Source organism: Chamaea fasciata, unplaced genomic scaffold (assembly GCF_029207755.1).
Source record: "Chamaea fasciata isolate MVZ Bird 193981 ecotype frontalis unplaced genomic scaffold, bChaFas1.0.hap1 SCAF_3, whole genome shotgun sequence".
In the NCBI taxonomy this organism is placed as follows: domain Eukaryota; kingdom Metazoa; phylum Chordata; class Aves; order Passeriformes; family Sylviidae; genus Chamaea; species Chamaea fasciata.
Window position 1 is genome coordinate 41,267,718 of NW_027094088.1, and position 23,380 is coordinate 41,291,097.

Genomic DNA, 23,380 nt, shown 5'->3' on the forward strand with positions numbered 1-23,380 from the left:
TTCTTAAGAGTTGAGAAAACATGTGATAATAATTTGTCCAAAAAGAAAAAAATTCAGAAATTAGTAAACAAATGACACTCTAAAATGAAAACATCCACAAAACTCTAGTATGATTCAGTAGGATAATAGCTGTTTATAGCAACATGCTTTCTCTGTTTTTTTCTTCATTTGTTTCCACTTAAAATGATTTTTTTTTTTTTTTGCCATTGCAGGATTTGGATTTTATAGCAGGAAAGACATTAGACAGCATTTAATGAAGAATTAACCCAGACTAGTATTAATATAGTGTATAGTACCCAGAAAAAGAAAAGTATGTATACTTTATAGTACCCATTTAACGAAAAGAAAAAGAAATGGCTACTTTGCCAGTTTGTCATGGCTAGATTTCAATTTTTCATCTCTGACATAAAAATATTAATATAAACCATTAAGAACTGATAAGTGCATTGTCATATGAGGAATACATGGGAGGCATTGAAAACATCAACAAGAGAAGAGATTATTAAATAAAGGATCTGTACTACTAGAAGTGTCATTCTTAAGAAAGAGTCAACAAAATTAAACTCCGCTCTAATAAGAAGGCAACTGAAGTGATTCACTTCCATACTAGAAAACCATAATTCAAATCAACATTTCCCCACAGCATTTTGGCACAAAAATTTCTTTCAACTTCAAAGTTTGGAAAAATTCTGTGGTTTGGCAATAGAGCAGCAAAAGGGTGCAAGTGTATACAGTATTGTGAAGTAAAACCGTGTTCTTCCAGAAGAATGCAACTATACCAATTAATGTAAAGAGTTTGTTTTTAAATCTATTGGAAAATGTGTAATCAAATATTCTGAACTTTCACTACTTTATCACAATCCAGAAGCCATACCTGCCTTAATTATTATAAACTGAGTTTTAAACACTGATTTTCTTTGCTAAAAAATAAAAACCCAGTTTATCAAAGTATACTTAAAAATGAGACTGCAACCTGTGAGAGTGTTTCATGTGGAGTTTTTATGTACGCATTTTATGTCTCCTTCCCAAATGACTGGTTGTCACAAGGCTAGCAATGCTTAGCAGAATTAAAGAACGAACACACCTATAAACGGAGAGCATTACACTCATTCAAGCCATAGTGTCTTCCTGAAACTGTCCCCTCCAGGAAACTCTTGGACAACCCATGATACATCCTATTTAGGAGCTATTTGCTATTGATGGACTCTCCCAGACTGCTAATATATTATGACCACACATTGTGGGTTTGCTTGAGGAATGCATCTCAGGCCATTCAACAACAGTTAGAGTCTCCATGAGTTGACTTAAAGGACTACAAGCTCTAGTACTGAATAAAATATCTAACAAACAAATAAATGGCAACAAAATAACTGACTTGGGAGCAGCTTCCAATTCCATCCTCAAAAAGGATCTGTAAACTAGAAGCCCAAATCACTTGAGTGTTTTTATATCCTGCTATTTAGTCCATAAACCAACATCTGTCATACATACCTTACACTCTTTATGTATGAAAGCCTGAAAAAGTACAAAATCTTCTGATTCATTAATATGGGTTGCATGTTTTTGCAATCTACTTTCATTTCCAGACTCCAATATCACTATTAATAAAGAGCCACTGTTGTCTTGCAAGCATCTCTGTCATGAGCATTGCTGTGCGGTCCAGCTACACTCCAACAGAACATTGTTCCCACCAACTACTGTATAAATCTCTGTCACTTTGCTGTTCTCTTCGTTTTAACTGTAGCAGAATTTATTTTACTTTCAGATCTTTCCAATTTTTAAATCCAGAAATTTGTAACTTAGAAGCATGGTGGAAATGAAAATGAAAGGATGCATATTGGACATGGTTTGAAGATTATCCATTAATGACCTGTAACTTAAATTTAGCTCTTAGGAAGCCCTTCATTCTACATCTTGACTATAACTGATGGACCCTCTCATTTGTTTTCCTTTAGAACCATAAGGCCAAACTTTGTGTCCATCAGGCACAAAATAGCAAACATTTAACAAATCAAACCATGTCAGAAATAAAGGCATACATGGCTAAGTTGAAAGGCACTTTGCCATCTAATATATAATTTCCTACTAAATTAAAGTAAGTGTTTTTCAATACTGTTTTTTATACTTTCTTATTGGCACCACTTCTTTGAAACCATTGCATGCTAAAACTCCCAAAATAACTCAATGGAACAGGAAGTGTTTACAGAAATGGAACCTTTAAAATTATGACAGTTTTTCACTCCAGCTGTAAGCACTATCACAGGCTGGCCAGCTGCACTGATGTCAATCAAATGGATTTCAGATCTGATATTATACAGTTTTTTACAAAACTTTTCACTGAAACAAATAAAAATCTCTCTCTTCTTTAGAGTTTCCCACATAGCGTAACAGGTTAACAAAAAACCTCTTCCTCTTCTAGCAGAAGTCTTAACTATATAATTTAACAAATATATTAACATTTGTTTTCTTTAACTTGCTCCTGGGGAACAGTTTCTTTTTCTTCAGACTCCATCACACCCTTTTGTTTGCATTTCCTTCTTAAAGTGGCCAGAAATGCTAGCTCTAGCTAATTGTATTACCCCTCCTGACATGCAAACAGGAAATAATATGATTCATTTCATTGTACAAAACTCCATCACATCAGTCAATTTTACTGTATTGGTTGCATATTAAACATCTTTTTCTTGAAGTGTAGTTTTTTCTTTTAAAATAACATATGTGTAAGATTTTAGCCGTTCTAACATACACCACAGTTCCATGACTGACTTAGACAACAAGGGGTTTTCTTAATCCAGCATTGCTTCCTTTTCATAAAGGTTTTATTTTCCTCTGGATGGTACTTATCCTCTGTGGCTGAGAGAATTCCAGTGCCTGTTTGTGCCTGGATAATACAGACTGAGACTCAAAATATATTTTGTTCCTTAATTATTCCACCCTGAATCTATAAGCCTACAGAAAGAAAGTTCATTTTATTGCTGGGTATCCATCTTTTTCTGGAAAATATTTGTCAGACAGCAAATTCAAAAGACAAACAATGGTCTCAAATGACATATTTCATATTTAAATATTTTCAAGAGAAAAGGATATTCTGTTTAAAAAAATAAAGGCATATAACTCACACTTGAAAAAAACAAGTGAAATAATTTATTTCATACAGACTTTGTATCTTGAAATATTGCACTTAACTTCCATGAAGGACCTTATTATTTATAAGATGTTTTAAAACTGTGTCCATATTTAAAGTAAAAGTAACAGGAGCTGTTCAAGTCATGGGATAGCAATGCTTGCATAACACTTGGTAAGTCAGTGGGAAAACTAGCTAAACATGCCAGGTTAGCAGCTTCCCAGTGGAGAGTGTATCATATTCTGCAGTGCAAACAAAACATTTTGAAGTTGAGTCATTCATGGACAGAATTTGTTCCAACCTTCAAATATAAAGTCTGAGGTTTGGAAACAGAAGTCACTTGAAGTGAAAAACACTTCTTTCAGTAACTATCATAGCTGCTTACATAAATTATTGATGGAAAACCCTTCATTTCAGAGCAGATGCCAACATTTCAGGGGCTAGCTGGGACCTATTCAAAACTTCCAGATCACATCTAGATTACAAGCAAAATGAAAGGTAGTCTATGTTCATATTTCACACTAAAAAACAGAATTCTGCAAGGCAAAGAAGGGATTTCAGAAATCCTTATGAACTCTGTAATGAACTACAGCTTAGGTGTCCCTCATTAGGTATTTTTTTAACCTTAAGATGAGTACCAAAGATATTTCTCTAAAATGGCCCTCTGAAAGAATGATTTTTCAATATTTTCTTTGTAGCTATTATTTTTTTGGTATGACAGGTGTTGATAAGAATCTATTGTTACAACTGATGAATTCCTATAGACTTTTGGACTGCTTCTCAAACAAAACAAAAAAAAATTCTCAATTTTGTATCAAACTTCATATTATTAAAACATTCATGAAAATAGAATGGAAGGAATTCAACTTCTAGTTAGAATCACAGGACAAAATGTTATGTGCTCCAGAGACAATAAAATGCAGCCATGTATAGTGTGAATTTTAGTTTACAGTACATCTTCTTGGAAGTTCTCAAGATTTGCCTGATGGTTCTGTGTATTACTTCTAAGGAATTCTAACAGAAATATGTACCCTTCTAAGGGTAGCATTTATGTCATAACCTTTGTATAAGCTGTAATCTTGTTATACGTCTTTTCTTAGAATGATAGCTCTACAATTTCTGTTTCCTTTTTTTAATTATTATCTTATTTTATATTTTTTGGCATCATACACTTATTTGAAAAATAATATAGAAAGGTTAGCTAAAATCTGATAACTGGAATCAGATGTTGCTTTTGTCTGCTACAAGCTTCTCACTTTCAGTGTTCTGTCCAAATTTGAAGTGTGAAATTAAATTTCAATTATTCTGCTCTACAAAGGCTCCTATCCTACACTCATCATGCTATCTCAAACCTAGAATTTTAATTGTAAAGAGCACTATCTCGTCTTGCAATGGCATGTGTTACATTTCAGTATGATCTATTTTAAACCAGTGAAGATCAACTGGTGCCTTTTCAGGCCCTCTGCTGAGACAGAGCTAATAAAGGCTAATGGACTCAAACTGCCTACACATCATCAGCATTTGTACAAGGAATATCTTGCCTAAAATAAAAGGTTTAATATTATATATAATTTTTCACTGCCTTGAGTATACCAGACCATATAGGACTAAGGGAAAAAATGGTATGGAAAGGCTGGCTTTCAAAACTTTTGAACTGCCATAGATATTCAGGAATAATTCTCCCTGTGGAGTCCATCACTCATCCTGGGAAATATGCTATCAGCATGTTAATATTTTTTCTTTTAACATTTTTACCAGTGGTGAAAATTTTTATATTGATAATAGATCTACTAATTTTCACCTCACCCATGAAATTTCTGAACACGAAAATATCTCCAGCAAATTTCAACATTTGTCCCCCTTTTTTTTTTCTTCCCAAATGCTTAAAAGGAGAAAAAACCCAAAACACAAACAGAAAAAAACATCTAAAGATGAGTGTAAACAGAACTGCATAATGGAAGAGAGAGAAGAAGGAAGTTCCTTAAACCTTTATATGATCCATAGAGTTTATGTCTAAGAAAGTCATGCTTGACAAACTTGTGATACAACTCAGGAAACTTCCTATCCTCAAACTACAAGGCAAGGTCTATTCCTAACACATACTGTTGAATTTATGGCCATGACTTCTGTATATGTACTGTGAGACCACAGATGATTCTGTCTTGACTGTAAGCAAGGAGAAAAAATCTATTTCAGCTAAATATACAAATTTATAATATGAGATTTAAAACTATGACCATTCATATCTGCTTTTGGATACACTAATAAAATGCCTTTGCCAGAAATTTATCCTGGCATAACAGTGAGAAACAAGATTCATATTTCACTAGTCAATTTTTAAGAACTGTGTTAGTAAAAGTTGCACAACAAAGTAATTTTATTTTCCACTTGTTTCAAAATTTCATATTTAATTAAATTGCTAAATTTGAAAGTAAAGAAAACAACATATTATAAATGTATTAATGAAACTGTTTTCTCTAATCAGGGTTAAATGTCCGTAGAAGTAAAAAAGGCAATTAAAAAAAAAATAAAATTCTCCTGGCACTATTAATTCAATGTAGAATTTCACAGCTTTCACACTTTCTCAGAAATGCACTTCTTTCATCAATTTATAGTGCATTTTTAATGTGTCTATAATGGATATGGTACACATAGATGATAAATATATACACCTATTCAGACAAATATGGGTAGAGAATAATTCCAGATATTTCTTTGGGATTTAGCTATCCTTAGCATTTCTCAAAGTCTCTGCATTAAATCAATTGTATTTCCCTTGAGCAAGTTAAATAATTTTCTAAATGGATGCTTGAGTTTCAACTTGTTAATGAGAAAAAAGCTTCACTTTGTCTCAGAAGTTCTAGATAAAAAAAATAGCCTTATCTTCTTTAAGCATTTTTGATACAAAAATAATTCCTTCACTTTAGAAAGACACAAGATGGAGACCTCATGAGAGAAAAGTCTATGGAGTCATGCCAAGAGAAAAATTGGTTTGAAAAATAATTTTTATCTTAAATAAAGTTCTACTCAGTAATCCATAATAATGAATAAATAGATTTTAACACATTATTTGGATTCAGAAAAGACCACTAAATGATAAGATTTGACATGTCTGCATTAGCTGAAGAAAACTTAAGTAATCTGAAGATTGTGAGACAGTTTTAATTCTTGTGAGCATTGGCTCTGAAACAGATATAGAAAGACAAAAGAAAATTAATAAAAATTCTGTCCCCATACAACTTTGTGATGTGTCCTTAAAAGTGGTTTTGGAGCTGAAAACCCTTGGCATTTCAGGCAAATGGCAGTCTCATCTTTATTTAACTCACGGTGAATACAGGAAATAAAATAGAATAGAATAATTATGTTATATTATGCCTAAGAAGCTATGTGGAATATGTCCACAAAATGATCAGAGGAGTGGAGCACCTCTCCTAAGACAAACTGAGGGAGCTGGTGGTGTTCATCCTGGAGAAAAGATGGCTCCAGGAAGATCTAATTGTGGTCTTTCAGTACTTAAAGTGTTTTTTTAGAAAAGGAGAGTGACCCTTTATACAGTCAGATAAGACATGAGGGGATGGTTTTAAATTAAAAGAGAGATTTAGGTTAGATGCTTGGAAGAAATACTTTACTCAGACAGTAGTGAAGCAATGGTACAGGTTGGCCAGGAAGGTTGTGGATGCCCCTCCATGGAAGGATTAAAGACCAAGTTGGATGGGGCCCTGAGCAACGTGGTCTTATGGGTGGCAACCCTGTCCATGGCAGAGTGATTGGAAATAGTTTGTATTTAATGTACCTTCCACCCAAAGACATTCTATGACTCAGGTTAAATAATCACACACATATTACATTGACATTTTAAAAGAGTCTTCATAATTGTAATTTTTCTTTTTCCAGATATAGCTTCTCTCTGCAATGAACAGTGTTGGTCACTCATTACCTGGTCACAGAAGAAAACAACAGTGGCGGAGTCAGTGTCGTTCTCCCCAGATGTTAGCAGAGGAGCAGAAATTAAGGCATTAAATGTTGGAATAAGTTCCAGATTTGTGGGTTTTTTTCTGGTGTGGTATGATGTGATATATGATACGATACGATACGATACGATACGATACAATACGATACGATACGATACAATTCGATACGATATGATACGACATGATACGATACAGCATGGCATGGCATGGCATGGCATGATATATCAGCAGGGAAGTTATCTATTTCTTCCAAGAAATGTTCTTACGTGAGCAAATAACTAGCTGGATAGAATACAGCCACTGTTCTGTAAAAAAAAAAAGTCACAGTGTCTCAGCAACTGCAACATTCCAAACAGATACACTGTGAATGATTTATGAAAAAGCATAGATTAAACAGTCCCTTCAGGTGACAATATCAGCATTTTAATGCATGTATTAGCATAACTTTTAAATATTTCAAACAGCACTCTTCAGAAGCACAGCAGCTAGGAACAGTGGTGGTTGCAGATGTTGAACATTTCTATAAGAGAAAGGGGCACAGGATCCCCTTATCAACCTGCACTTTTCCCTGGCTACCCCACCACAGCACAGCCCTGAAAGCAAGGCAAAGCAAAAGTACCCCCAGTTGTCAGATCAGTTCACAGGGAAAACTTGTTAGGAAGTGCAGAATCAAGCACTTCTGAGACTGCTGTACTTCATGAAGTGGACTGGAAGAAGTGAGGCACAAAAGGCAGCTTTAAAGAATTTCGGCTTTGCTCCTTTCTCCCTCTATGCTGAACACAGTTCAGATACAGCCAGGAGCTGGGCCAAGATGTTTGGTGTGGCTATATCATCCTCCATCAGTCAGCTGGAATCATTTTATGTTGCTATTTTAATTTAAGACAGAAGTTGAGTCTGTTTTTCTTTTCATATTTAATCTGTTAGCTAAGACTTAGCTTTCCCTTCTCCAAAAGCTCATTTAGAATGCAGCTTATTCCACACTTCATTTTGCTTGCATTTCATCTAAATATATATTTTAATGGCTGAACTCTGATTTGTTATACATCCACTACATATTTGCATCATGACTGACAATTAATTTGGCTTTAAACTTCTCAAAGACTATGTAAGCAGGGAGAATCTTGGAATGCAAATGCCTGAGTTTTAATTGAAAGAGAGGAAGAAACTTTATACCTTTGTACCCGTTCTACATGAAAAGCCTAGAAACTTTAGAACTGGAACTTCCCACAGAATGGTTTCTAGTATCAGCAAATGTTCAACTCCATTCTACGAATATTATCGGTTAAATGAGTTAAATGCAAGGCTTTTCAAGAAAGAGATATAAGGTACCTTGACAGCTTCCTAAAGTGCTACATAAGAGAATTAAATTGTAAATTCTATTTCTCTATAAAAAAACATACCTGAACAAACTCTTAACCATTAGTCCTTTAGTTCTTCCTGTTTGGCAAAGCTTCCTCACTTCAGCTCCTCTGGACAGAGGAGGAGACTGTATTCAAAGTACACTTCACAAACGCTTTTCTGCATGCCCCTTCATGGAGCATGAAAAGCAGATGCTCACTTGCTTATCCCTTTCAATATTGCATTATTGACTCCTACAAGACAGTTGTGCAGTGTGTGAAGGGAGCAAGTGAGGTTTATCTCATCTGGAAGCTTCCCTTTATTTCCTTTGAAAAGATGGGGCTTTTTCTAAGACACTGTACACACCAATTTTCAGAACCGTTACATCAAGAGCAACCTCTGGTTCTCATCAGCTCTGAAAATCAGGTCACAGGCATCTCACTTTTCCTATCTTTTTCAGAATAAAAGACGTAACCAGAAGTGCAGAAACAATAATTCTTAACCTTTCAGCTTTCATCTCTTACTTAGGGCTTTCGTTCCCTCCCTCTAGGCACTCTCTTTGTCTCTCCAACATCATCACTTCACTCCATACATTTGTTCTTTTCCTGCAGTTCTTAATTTCCACCATTCTCCTTTCACTCTGTTCTCCAAATTACCCCATGACTACAGTTAGTGCCTTTCCTTCCTGCTCCCAGCCAATCCTCTCCAGTCCACAGGGAAACCTCTCTAGATACTCAATAAACAAAATTCACATTGAACAATGGAGTAACCAATTGCTCCATATCAGCCCTTTCAGCCTAGCACTGCCATTCAATAAAGTATTTACCCTTGTAAGAAGTACCATAGAGATTTTATGACAGATATGGTATGAATGGAGATGCTTGCGTCTGTAAGCCTATTTATCTAAAACTCTTGTGGTGTACAGCTGTTTTTGCTGGCAACACACTTAAAATGCATGGAGTGTTCAATGATTAAACTGAATTATATTGTCCTTTCTAGCTTATAGAAGGCTCTTTCTCTTTTGAAATCTGTCATCCTTCTTCATATGTTTTCATATTTACTTGCAAAAATTTTTTGGCAGAAACAATTTTTTGCACTAAATAACATCAACTCATATTTTAATATATTGATACACAACATTGCTGGAATTTGTTAGAAACTGAAAAAGAAATTACCTTTCTGCTATAAACAGAGACATACATGTGAGCAATGAACTCTTAATTTTGAATTCTCAGGGACTGGAATGAATTCAGTAGGACTATCTGCTGTGTCACACTAGTAGCCTAGCTACCCACAGGCTCAACCAATCTCGTAGAAGGAGAGTGGAACCACCCAAAGCTCTAAGTTCTTTTCTGTCAAAGCAGCTTTTAAGAAGGCAAGGACCAATATCTGCAAACACAACCACTGGCTTAAAGGCAGCAGCCATATAAGACACTGTAGGAAACCAAGCCCACTTTGAGGATCTCCCAAAGGTGGGTAGAGTTGAAGATAATCTTTTCCCCCAAGATACTTAGACTGGCACTTCTCTGCTTTGACTCAATTTCTAAATCCATTTAACAGTTGAAAGTTTGAAAGTTGAACAGTTATGCAATTCTCTAAACCTGAAGATTATCTCAAGATTTTTAGCACATTGTAGGCTTGTATACTACACAGTTTTATCAGTCAATGATTGTTACTATTTTTTTTTAAAGCACCATCTTAAATAAAAAACTCCGAAGTTTAATTCATGTCACAATGATTTGTTTGCTCAAAAATACTCCAGGTGCTGCGACCTTTTGGAGAGATATTTTTACCCAAATTCTACCTCTCATAAATCTTAGAGAATTAGAAAGGGCACAAGCAGCTGCCTTGGACTTTTACATGAGTGTCTTGGTACCATTTACAAGTAGATCTGTAACAACCTATGAAAGATTAGGACAAATTGCATTAAGTGCTGTCCCTTCTATTTTTGATTAATACCATCATAATAAACCTGTACATTTGAGGATGGAAAAGAGAAGGATATTGAACATGATGGTGAATAAAAAAAAAATTTAATAAAATTTAATCAGACTGATACTTCAGTAATTTGAATAGAAAAATTAAACTGGTATGTTTGTAAAGTTTAGGAAATTTCCACTCTGTATCTTCATTCACTTCACTGAGATTAACCGAATGTGAGTACACAGATTTAACTAACAGTTCAAGAAGACAAGGAGAGAAATATATTCACCCTCAGAAGAGGTCAGCTGAAGGCTCTATTTTTTCTCTTTTTAATGCAACTGTCTCCTTTGGCTGGAAGTTGGTAAAGGAAATATCTTCTTACCGGACATAAAATGCAGTACAGTCTTCGGCAAAGACAGTCTTCCTACAAAGACTATATTACTCTTAAACTGTATAAGAAACACTTAACAAAAGAGAACAGGATTATGAAATGAGAAGAGAGTTTAAGAATTGATATCAAGACACTAGAGAACATGCTGTCTACTCTTTAAATAGGAAAAACTTTTAATAGTCTCTCTTTCTTGGTCATCTCTTATTTTTTCTTGGTCATCTCTGATTTGTCACTCAATTTTAATCATATTCTGCATCAGAAGGCTCTCAGCCAGGCCAGTTGATCGACTGCAAGTGCAGGCTCAGATCACCAAAAGCACGCAACTACCTCTCAGTGTATCAATAGGGTGCTAGCAAAGCACACTGATTTCAAAGTCATGATTCTGTCATGAAAAATTAACTGCCATCACAGCATTTACCAATATTCAACTTCACAAAATCAGCAGATGAGAATAGTGTCCCCATTTGCTTTTATCCTGCTTCACAAACACAGAGATTATTTATTGTTTCCATATTTGGAAGATGACTCACCCCTTTTTTAACTTAGACTGATGCAAATGTGTTATAGTTAGTAACTAAATTTATTATAGTTAAACACTACAATAACCCTTAATGTACATACTGTAAAATATATTGAAATGCTACTAACGGTTTTCCTAAAATGAACATTCTTCCTTACATAAATTTTGAGCAATGACGGAAAACCAGGAAGTGACAATAAGCAGCTAAAACTGAGAAATCATCTGGAAAATTAAGATAAATGCAAATTTTGTAACTTATTCCCCTTTTCCAGCCTTCATAGCAATCATTTCATAAATCATTGCAGAGTACCATATGATGAAAGCAACAATGTCCCTTATAATAATAACATATCCATCCAGGTTTTTTCCCCTCTTCTCTGGAAGAGCACTTTTGTAAGTGAGAGTTATAAGGATGGTTGGAATAAGCTTCCTCATGGACAGGTGCTGGGCAAGCAACAACTGAACTGGAGCACTGACAGAACACCTCACTTCTGGCTGGATGCTTCCACAGCAGAGAGCTTAGCTTTAATGCTTGAATTTCACTCATCAGACATTTTCTTTTTTCACCCATTCATCTTTCTCCTGCCAGTGTTTCCCTTTGAGCGCAATGGGGCTTTATGCAGTGGCTGCTCAGAACACAATACAAACTTTAATTGCATTCATTCAAACATTGGATAAAACAAGAATAGAGTCAATTTTAAAACCCTAACCAGTGCTAGCAATGGGTACAAAAATCTTCCAGTATTGGAAACTCTGACTGCCTAATACAAAGTCATTCTTTCAAGGTACGGGATTATTCTTTTCTAATTAATTTGTGGTTTTCTTCTTTTCTACTCTACAAGCTTATCATTGCACTGCTTAGCAGCTTCTCCTAGTGCCTTGCAACGTAATTTCATGCTATATTCTATGTTGGAAAGCCCAGGTAGGTTTTTGGGTTTTTTTGTTTTGGTTTTTGTTTCTGTAACTCCCCCAAAAATAATTACTTAGAAAGCATTTTGTAGTGCATATAATGCAGAATTATTTGTTTAATCAAATTTACATTTCATCTGTAGATTTGCAGCGGTTTTACACATTTCTTGCTTTTTAGTAAAAGGTTTCTGATCTTCAAAGTCTTTCCCCACAACAGAAAGAGTTGGGGAGAGTATGGGGAGAGTCATCAGCTGGTCCAAGACCACAGGCCTTGTTTGTCAGGAAAGAGCTCTATAAGAAAAGCATTTGTGGCTCTTGAACTTCAGATTTGGCTCTAACTATAACACTTAATTGACTGTGATGCATGATAAAATTCAGTATTAAAGGGTTTGTGCCCCAAGGCACACTCTCATACCAGTTTGGCTTGGAGCTACAGCCAAAGTTTATTTTACACCATTTGTAGATTCTGCCCCCTTGATCAACAACTGATTTTTCTGAACTTAGTTATTTCCAAGCCTTGATTCATACTACTACTGCAATTGAGCCTCTAGACTTTTAACTATTAAACTCTAATCAGACATTTTCCACCAAACTGTATCCCAGCAGCTAGATCACAGATCAAAATTCTGCAAGACTACAGTCAACACTATTCTTATAGTATATCTTATTTGCAGGAATAAGTTCGGTGCTTAACCTTGCACTACTCTTAATTTGGGTGCAAAATTTAATAAAGCATATCATTTGGTTGAATATAACATTGCTGAATCCAAACACCAGAAATACATAATGTTCACCCTAAGACAGCAATCAACAATTTCTCAGTTCAAACAATATATACATAAGGAATAAAACTTCCAGAAATTCTAAAATCACAGAAGTGCTAGCATCTACATTTATGAATGGAAGGAGATATATAAATGTCAAAATACTCCTACAAGTAAAGGAATTTTATTTAATCCATAATTTTCTTTTATAGTAAGAAGTATAGTCATAGTCAGTGGTGAGGAGGCAGTGAAGTAAACAGAAGCTACTTACATAAATATACACTCTTACATATTTATAGTGACCATTGTTGTGTCTTTAAAGTAAGAAGAAAATTAGAAAGTACAAGGCTTCAATGCAAATTCAATACAAGAAAACAAAGAAGAACAGCATACAAAGAATTCACATGATAAACTAGCTTCAGGTTAGCTTGGGTGTCAAAATAAAACATAGAAAACAAACTTCTTTGTATATATTGTTGTACTACAATTAAACTATTACATCAAAATATAATGCTGTGAGTGCAGTATAATGATCACTAAAAATAGAAATTGTTACTGCATAATGTCTAACTGCTTTGAAGTACTTTTCACCTATAGATATCTGAAAGGCTCAAAGCACAACAGTAATAGCTTTTCAAAATATTGTGATGAAGTTATTTCAATACCTATTCTGATACAGCACACTTAAAATAGTGTGGCTTTCTAAAGCTTTCAGACCTTTGAGTAATGCCAGCAAGCCTGAGGCCCTTGTCATTTTCCTGTTTCCACTTATTTCTCTCCTAAATTCTCTGAATTAACAGTTTATTCAGGTAATCTCAGAGGGATGTACTTTTCCCAACATTCAACATGTACAGGGTCAAAAGAGTTCCCAAGCAAGAAGACTTCTTTGCAGGCCCTTAATCAGGGCATTTTTTTCTCTGTATTACTGTGGAATTTTGCAAGAGTTTATAATTGGAACAATAATCTCACTACAGGTGGAAGTAGAGGAACAGCCCTACAGATGCACAGCACATTGGCATGTAAATAAAAGAGAAGACTACAGAATAAAAAGCAAGACCACAGCAAGGTGGTTTTTGGGGGTTTTTTTTGTAATTTTGTAACTTCAAAATCATAAAATTACAGTTATTTTACATGTTTTCATTACAAAGAGGAAAAAAAAGCAATTGCTTACCTGTGGAGATGAGGGATTAAAACTGACATTAATTACTGATTCCGTGTGTCTCCCCAGTTTATGCAAAAAAGTGCTTGAACGCATTTCATATACGTAAGCCTAAAAAACAATGAGTTTATATTTTCACTATAAAAAACCCCCACATTTTAGAAGCATTAAGTTGTAGTATAGGAACACTAAATATATAGCCTACAGAGAAGTTAGAAAATTTTAATCATAGCTAAACAGATATGAAAGTCATGAATATCTTAGAATTATTTCCTATAATTTGGGATAATTTAGCAAATGCTTAAATTAACTCAAATTTAAAAAAAAAAAAAAAGTATTTAGAAAAAATAATGCACTCTTTCCCCAAAAAATAACTGAACACTAGGTGTACTTCAAGAAGCAGGTTAAAAATTACCCTTTTAAGTATATATTTTAAATTATGTTCATTGGAATTTAAATCATTTCTTTGAAGTGGAATCTAATACCTTTCTAAATTAGATAACTCCAATGTTAATTTGGGGGGTTTTTTTAGTTTCTACGCAGGTCTTTACTGTGTTCAATTGAACAGCATAGAATTCAACGCTAATTCAATAATAATACGGCTGCTGCAGGTATCATCAATGAGAAAAAACATACTGCCTGCCTTTGTTCCTCAAAAGACAAAGGGAAAATTGCTTTCCCAGGAGAAAATAGAAATTTTACTGATACAGCCTCAAATAATGAAAAAGTGCCCATGCAAAACTGCATCAGGAAACTACCTCAAAATTCACTGAAAGTCATGGGCATACTGATACTATGAAAATTGTAGTATTGTGCTATTATATCAACATTATTTAACTAAAAAAAAAATGGTTTTGAAATAAATCCTTTAGTAGAGATTTTCCACACAAAAAACACTTGTGAGAGTCATATGCAGACACATGGGATTGTTTTAGAGTATTCCTTATCTAGTAAAATAAATATTTGTAGGTTAGACTGTGCATATACAAGGCATATTAATACAGACACATTACATGTTGACTTATTTGGTATGTTATAAATAAGATTTATATCTCAAAAGATAGAACAAATTATAAAGCATGCAAAAAATAGTCAAAGATGGTAATCCAGACTCTAAAGTTTCAACAAAATAATTAAGGATGCATCATCTTTACTAAATCTCTGACATTAATGAACATGGAATTTAGAACACAACCTGACATAAACGAAACCAAAATGTGTATAGACTCTATTACAGCAGTGAATGTTACTCTATTACTCTCTGACTTAAGTTTTTTGCTGATAGTTCCCTAAAATAAGTTTAAACATTCAGACTCAAGGCAGCTGAACTTCCCCTAGCAGACAGCAAGTACCTACAAGTCCCAAAAACTTGTGGACTCAACAGTCTTCCTTTCCAAGTTATGAAAAGATTTGTGGACCAACGCTAGTTCTGAAAATCTTCAATGCACCACTCAGAAAACAAATCTTATCATTTAACACCAAAGATTGTCTAGTCCTAACCAGCACTGAAGAAACATTGGATTGTTGTCAGTGCCAAATATTCCATTCACAGCCATATTCACTGGGAGGCAAAAAAAGAAGATAAATATCAGTGTACTTAATTGGACCAAGATTATAAATCTCACATATCCTGAATGCAGATTCCGATACGGAATTAAAGCCATCTACTGGCATAAATGGAGTACCTGAAAACAGACAGAAATGTAGGTAGCCATTTTTAAACTCTGGATCTTTTGTAGCATTACACAGAGATATTGCCTTAATGCGAAAGTAGCTGAGTCTGCAGCGATGTGCTAAAATCATTGTGACCTTCCTAAAAGTATTCAGCAAATGCTTCTAAATTACAAACCCTTCTTTGGAAAGTAAGACCTTTCTCTGTAGTCTAAAATATATCAGCAAATCAGTTGTAATAACAAATAGTCATTGTTAGTGGTATAAAAGCAGCAATTTTCATTTGTTTGTTTTAAAATATATGGCCATAACAGAGCTACTGTGACTTCCACCACTTGGAACATGATCAGCTCACAAGAGAACAGAACAATAAGTGGAGTCCAAACAAGATAAAAGTGACATAATGACATAAAGGAAAGCATTCTTATGTATATGTATGGAAATTCTTTCCTCTACATGAAAGTACAATACCATGTGTTAGTATAATCAGCATGTACACAGGACAGCTCAAGTTTTTGCAGCTACCACACAAAAACTGAAGAAAAGCTCCTTGTAAATACCTCCAGTTGTTTTATTGACATAAAAGAATTAAGAGGCACTATGGGTTATTTACTTCACATCATAAACAGGTTACAATATTGCCAAGCTATTTGGCTTAAACAGAGAAGGTTCAGATTTCTAACATAACAGTACCCTTCCTTTATTTTACAGGGTGTAACACCACATCCATCCATTCTCCTCTCTCCACAGAGGCTTTCCATTCTTCATTCTGATGATACTACACCATGACTCACCTAGTTCCAAAATTACCAGATGCTGACACTTATCTGATCTCTCAGTACCTGTAATATTGTACTCTCTTCTTCATACCAAGCTTTTTCATGCTCTGTATCACACAATCCTGTTGCCAAGACTTCCAACAGGTCTTCCTTCCATGAACAGAGTGCTAGAAATGATCTTTGTACTCCAGCAAGGATCTGGTGTAGAGACTGCAGTCAGGTTGTACTTCACCACCACAGTTCCAGAACAAACTACAGAGGTCATGCTTACATAATTAATTGGAACATGCAATTCTCAAGAAAATGAGCGATAAGATGCTGTAGAAGTCCACATTCCAGGGAAATTCCAGATAAGGAAGGAGTACACTGAGTGAGAGATGAGCACAAAGCACTACAAGATGTACAGGATGCCCTTACACACCTCACTAAAGAAAGGGTATTTGTGAAAACATTCTAGGGAGAACAGAGTCATAGGGAGAAGTCATTCTTACCAAACAGCCCTCAGAAATCCCAAGGACCTCTCGTCAAAATGGTTCAACAGTATGAAAATATTCAGTAATGTCATGACAGTTTTAAGTGTTTGAATCATAAAATCAAATCCTATTCCTCATAGCTATTGAAAACATCTATCCCTTTTGGAACTGTGGGAATTATCAAAATAGGACAACTATGTAATATTTTTCAACACACTACAGAACTTTGTTAGAAATAGAACTTAAACAGAATAGAACTGTACTGTAGATAATAAAATCAAAATTCATGTGTTTGGTACATACAATAATTCATGTGGACTCTGCACAGCTGACACGTGGTTTTAGTAAAATAAGTTGCCTTACTTCTCTTCAAGCCTACTCTCCTTCCCTTTAATGGAAGGAGGAACGAAGAAGAGGCAAAGTCAATGACACCAAGAATCAAGAGCACAAAATGCTCTGATTCACAGAGAAACATCTTTTAACCAAGAAAATATATCACAGAGTGGAATGGTTATTGAAGCTAAATTTTTTTCCATCATAACCTAGTGGCTTACAGAAATTTGCCAGAATTATTCAATAAAATTTAATTTCCATTCTAAGTCCTCAGTTTAATTTGGGAAGGACCATGTTCATTTTTGGCTTAACCTTTATGTCCCTGTTCCACTCCATAAAATAGATGTGATAATATTTCATTATTTTTTGAACAAAACTCCAGTTTGTTAAACCTAGGTATTCTGGTAATTTATGCTCTTCCACACTGTTTCTAAATCAGCCATTCAGCTCATCCCTTTCTTACAAAAAATGCTGTGAGGGAGTCGTGAAGCTTCACTATAATCTAGCAAATGTGTATTTGGTGCTGCAGTCACACTTCTTAGCCTAAAAGGCATTCAAATCCTTACCTCCCACCTTTCAAGAAATGATTCTTAGCCCTGAGCTAGAGATTAGATTGGGATGCAGCATTTTTCCAAATTATTACATTGTACAACCAGATCCAGTGGATCAGAGGAAAGTCATGACAAGCCGCTACCGGTAGAAGCCCACCTGTAGCTAACCACTGAAGCACTGAAAGACATGGGAAAGACCAGATATGGGAAAGTCCTTTCCTCTGACCTTTACCAGAAAGATTATGCTCATATTGAACAGCTGCTAGGCAAAACACACAGAACGTGGCTGGGAACACAACCTGCCCATTGCACATCACTCTTACAAATCTATCCTCATGGAACTACAGCTAAACTATCAGTTTTTCTGATACTGTATTCCTAGCCCCATAAACCTTAAACATTTAGGTGTTATGGTTCAGCTTCAATAGAAAAAGGGGCAGAGTCTCAAGCTACATGCAAGAATAGTTTATTACATCGTGGCAGCTATCATCTTCTCTTCCAATAACTGAAAGGAAAATAGTAATTTTCTGAGTAATTTTGACATTGAAGACAATAAAATCTCATTAAAAGAAAAACATCATCATATAAAAGTGTATAAAACCAGTTTCTGTTTAAGTAGCCCTAGCCAAAGATATTTAAACTAGCCAATGATATTCTAAATTCTGAGAATAAAAGTTAACTTGGTTAAAGATTGAAAGTACATTTATTTTTAACTTCTAAAGTTTAAAAACAAAACAAAATATAAACCCCAAAGAGAAATGTATTTTAACAGAACACACATAAGAAGAGAAATAACTCCAGTATAAACATTCTTCTGCTGTAGTCTGCCATCACTTTAGTTTTGCTGTATTTTCGGATGTTATCCAAATGGTTTTTCTGTTCTATATTCACTAGATTATTTTAGCATAGTCTTCTCCACAGGAAAAAAAGAAAAGAACAGTAACTGAATTATAAATGATACCATAACATTAGCCACAGAAAAATAAAAAAACCTTGAAAATATGAAATCAATGACAGAGGAAGAACAGATTTTCAGCAAACCAAATGTAATGGAAAAGAAAACAGAACAGTCTAGGAAGCACTCAGAAACACCAAAAATGTCTATGTGCATATAATGCTTTAGACTTCAGCCAAAGTCAATCCCCTTCTTTTATATTAAGACAAATTTTGTCTAATAAAAATACTGATTCAGTAGATATTGGTATTTCCTTTCCATTTCTTGCTGAGGGTCAGCCAAAAGTAAAAATAATTTACCTGTACCAATAGCTTCTAAAGAAGTTTCCTGGACTCATAACCACATACTTACTTGTGTTTTCTTTCACTTGACATTTGAAGAACATTTGAGTAGTCAGTTTTCAGTAACCCAGAGTGTGACTTTATTTAGCACCTTACAAGTATACAAAAGCTTCTGCTTTCTTCCCTAGACTTGTACCAAGAGACAGCGAAGAAGGGCGAAGGCCCTTCCTTTCATGGAGGAATTTGTATCCAAATGGAAAATTACTTAATTCTACTGCATTGGTAGAGAGAGTGTGCTTGATAAATTGACACTTTATCTGCAGACTCTCACTGTAAATTCTTTCCTCTGTTTTCTCACACTCTAACTCCAAAGGAAACTTGTTCTCATCTGTTCCCATTGCCCACATAGTCCAATCCGTGGCTATAGATATTTGTGTCAAACTACTTACACTCCTACAGCCTCCTGAGATAGGAAAGAGGGGTAAGCAAATCATAAACACTTGAAGGATAACAGAAGAATTCTCCTTGATATCAGCTTTTGCACGGGGATCAGAAAAGCAACACCAGATTCAAGGAAAACCCTTTGTTGCTGATGTGGCTTTAAGCTGAAGCATGTATTTTACTAACAGGACACAGGAAAAGAGCACAAAAAACAAACAGTGTCATCACTTTTCTGAGGCTATTTTTCCTAATATTTCAAATGAGCTACAGAAGACAGAAAGGTTAAAGGCCCTTGACAGAAAAATAAATAATCTAACATGCTTTTATAAAAGATATCTGCAGTTATTAATAAGGCATTATTGGCCATTTTCTACCATCAGTGCCGTCAAACTTGATGCATAATCCCGTGGTACATGATATAAATGTTGGACTTGCACTCCATCAATCCCTATTTATACTGGGGCACACATTCCACTAAACCATGTAATTTTTTCCTCCATTTCAAGCTAAAAAAGATCCTGAACTACTTACACCAAAGAAAAATAACAACCTGAAGCAGACACTGAGCATGGAAAGTTTCAACCCAAAATGTTCTTACTTATAAGCAACTGAAAACAGAATTATAGTGGAAAGTGTTAGACTACCTTAACTGTAGGTATTGGTACCAAATCCACACATAATAAAACAGATTTCACAAGTATCCTAAGCGCTGCTTAATGCTCTTCAGTCCCAAGATATCTTATACACTTACCACATGGTAGCATGGAAAGTCGAATCAAGTCTGGCATCAAAATGTTGAGCACAGTACACCCTCTCAGATTCCCTTTCTCTTTTAATGGCACTTAAGGAGGCTGTCTTTCTGGTAGTCACAGGAAATTTCCCACTACTGTAAAATCTCAGTGTTCATATTATTTCCTTTGACACAACTAAAAAAATGAGTGTCAGTGAACATTATTAATGCTCTTTATTATTAAAATAGTTATTATACATATCAGTCATCTTTCAAGATGGAGGGGATATTATTCAAATGTATCAGTCTTCTGGCAGTTATAGCTAACACATTTGAATTTTCCTCACTAAAATAATTACATAAGCCATATCTGATTTCCCTCTCTAAGCCACCTTTCTATGAAGCTTCCAAATTGTAGTTTTTGCCAATTCAGTTTCTATTTAATTTGTTAATTTTAAGGCCTCATGTATGTGATTGTTTTTATTTGTTTTCATATGAAATTTATGTAGCACCAATCACCACTGAATTTAGGTTGCCTTTACTTTTGCAACACACTTAGTATTGTTAGAGTACAGAATTCTAAGTTGAAGATTTTATTCTAAGAAAATTTACCTCACCTCTCACTATGAATTAGCCTGGTTATATCACACCCACTTTGGCTCTTTTCTGGCTGCTGCTAAGATTCTACTCTGTATCAACAGCACCAATAATTGCATTTCCTGTTTGTGTGCTGGTGTTGACTGCTTGACTGAAGTACTGAAAGATTCAGATGCTGCAGAGGACCTTTAACCAGATTTTTGTACCAGATGCACTAATGATACCCAAAATTCAACTACTGCCAAGAATTGAGACCAAGAGGTACACATATAGAAAACACAAGCCCTATGGATATAAAACTATATATATCCACTTTTAGCACCTCACTGCTGTACACACTCCTGAATGAACAGCTATTTCAGCTTCCTGTTTTGTCTACAGTTGAACATGGGGTATTTTTTTTTTAAAATTAGTTTTCTTTAGCAAAAGGCTGATTTCTCACACTTCCTCTTATCTCTCAAAAACATTAGCAAAATTCAATCTTAACACAGTAACAAATTACAGGCTCATAAAATTCAGTTGGAAAAAAAAGTTGTTCAGTATTTTTTTCATTATTTGTTAAATAACAAAACATCTATAGCCATCAGAAAATCCTCCACCTCTCTCAGCTGCCAATCTGGTTTTGTGGTGGTCAGGTTTGAGGTGTAGTGGCCTAGAGAAGCAATAGTCTGAACTGACCAAAGAGAACAAATGAACAATTAATGTGCTCATACTCACATAAATCCATAGTTCTTAAAATGACCTACCAAGGCCAAGATTTTCAGTCATCTTCAAAGACATACCTAAAGAGACAGTGAAGTAACAGCATACCCAAAGTCATGACTGTATGATTAAGAAAGCAATATTTATCTGTTCACTTCTAGGATAATCGGCCTAACAGCCAACCACACTACCAAGGAATCCAAAAAACTCAGGTTCAAGACTAAAACAAAACTGTGTTCTTCTTTGGAAAGGGGTAGATTTTCTCCATAAACAGCTGGCAGAGAGGCTGTCACAGTCTCTGTTATTCATTCTCTGCTATAGATTTTGTTCTGCCAAGCAATGTCAGTCCTGCCTTTGCCACAGTAAACATTACTAATGTTTTCTCCAGATGTTTCCTGTTAAAGCCTATCTTAGTTACACAGTACAGACACATAAGATAAAACTTGAGCAATATATAATAGGAATACCCATCACACTGAAAACCAAAATACTTCAGATAGTTGCTACCACTGCTTCATGTAATACATTCTGTTCTGCAAGCCCCGTGGTATGAAGTGTAGACCGAGACAATAAATACGATACAATACCAATATCATATATTCCTAAAAGTAATTTTCTGGTAAGGAAAATATCCTTCTATCTTCTCCAAATAAAGTATTAAAGCATGCTTTATCATATATCAAATATACCTAATTGAAACCTCAGTGATGCTTCCAAGATACACTCCCAAGAGATATGGAACAAAGCATTCTAGACTATTAATTAGTTCTATCTCTTCAATTTACATACAACTGTACTAGAATATCTTTGCCAACTCCCATATTTGTAGACTTTAACCTAACATTACTAGTACCTAAAAAGTTCTAATGAAGTGGGCTCTTAAAGGGAGAAAATCAACCACATGATTTCATCACTCACATTTGGGGTTTCCTGGCGTGTTTCTTCTGTTGTATATAGATCATTTGATGCAATTTTTAACCTAATAGGATGCAATTTTAAAGCTTATCACACCACAGACACACAATGATGGAAGTATTTCATATAAATAAAATCAGAGCAGCAGATCACAACAGTAACAAACTGAGACAAGCTTCATCTAAACTCTTTAAAATAAAAGACAAGAGGAGAGAAGAAAGATACCACTGCTAATCTCCATTTTATAAATCAGAACTGAGCCACAGAAAGACTAATGTGACTAATAATATATTTATGGGGTTGAGAAATGCAATCTTCTTGGCAGTGATTACATTAGGAAGTAGTGCAGTGCAAGAGGAGCAGATGTACAGAACAAAAGAGTGCTGGCAGCCCAACCTCCAAATGTATTTTTCTGGTAGTAAAACATTACAGTATATTGCTCAGCAGAACTGATATTTTATGTGGAATATCAATCTCTTTAGCTACTTAAACTAAGGTGTCAACCTTAGACAAACTCTACAGTTTGTGTTAGGCCTGATGCAGAATCTTGTATCTGAAAATACCTGTCTGCAAATAGTATCAGGTCTGGGTTTGCATTCAGCCATCCCTCACAGGTTTTCAAAACTCTGGATATGTCCCCAAACCAACATCACTTTCCAGCATCACTTGCATAATGAGAACTTACTCTAAAACCAATTTTGCATGAAGATTATTATTCAGGAACTCACGAGTGGTTATTAGACTGATGTTATGTATAAGAATCAAATTGCTTTATCCTGTCTCCTGCTACCCCTTTCAATGATGCTGCCCTCTGGGCTACTTCCTCAAGCTTCAGTGCCTTCACAGTTGAAAG

General features: G+C 35.0%; 1 protein-coding gene across 1 annotated transcript in view; it reads right to left on the bottom strand.

The window, feature by feature from the left end:
- Positions 1–23,380, bottom strand: part of WDR27 (WD repeat domain 27) — a 96,879-nt gene that overhangs the window by 24,103 nt on the left and 49,396 nt on the right. Inside the window, 1 exon segment of the mRNA XM_066180427.1 lies at positions 14,112–14,210. Within this exon segment, the coding sequence (XP_066036524.1) occupies positions 14,112–14,210 (99 nt within the window).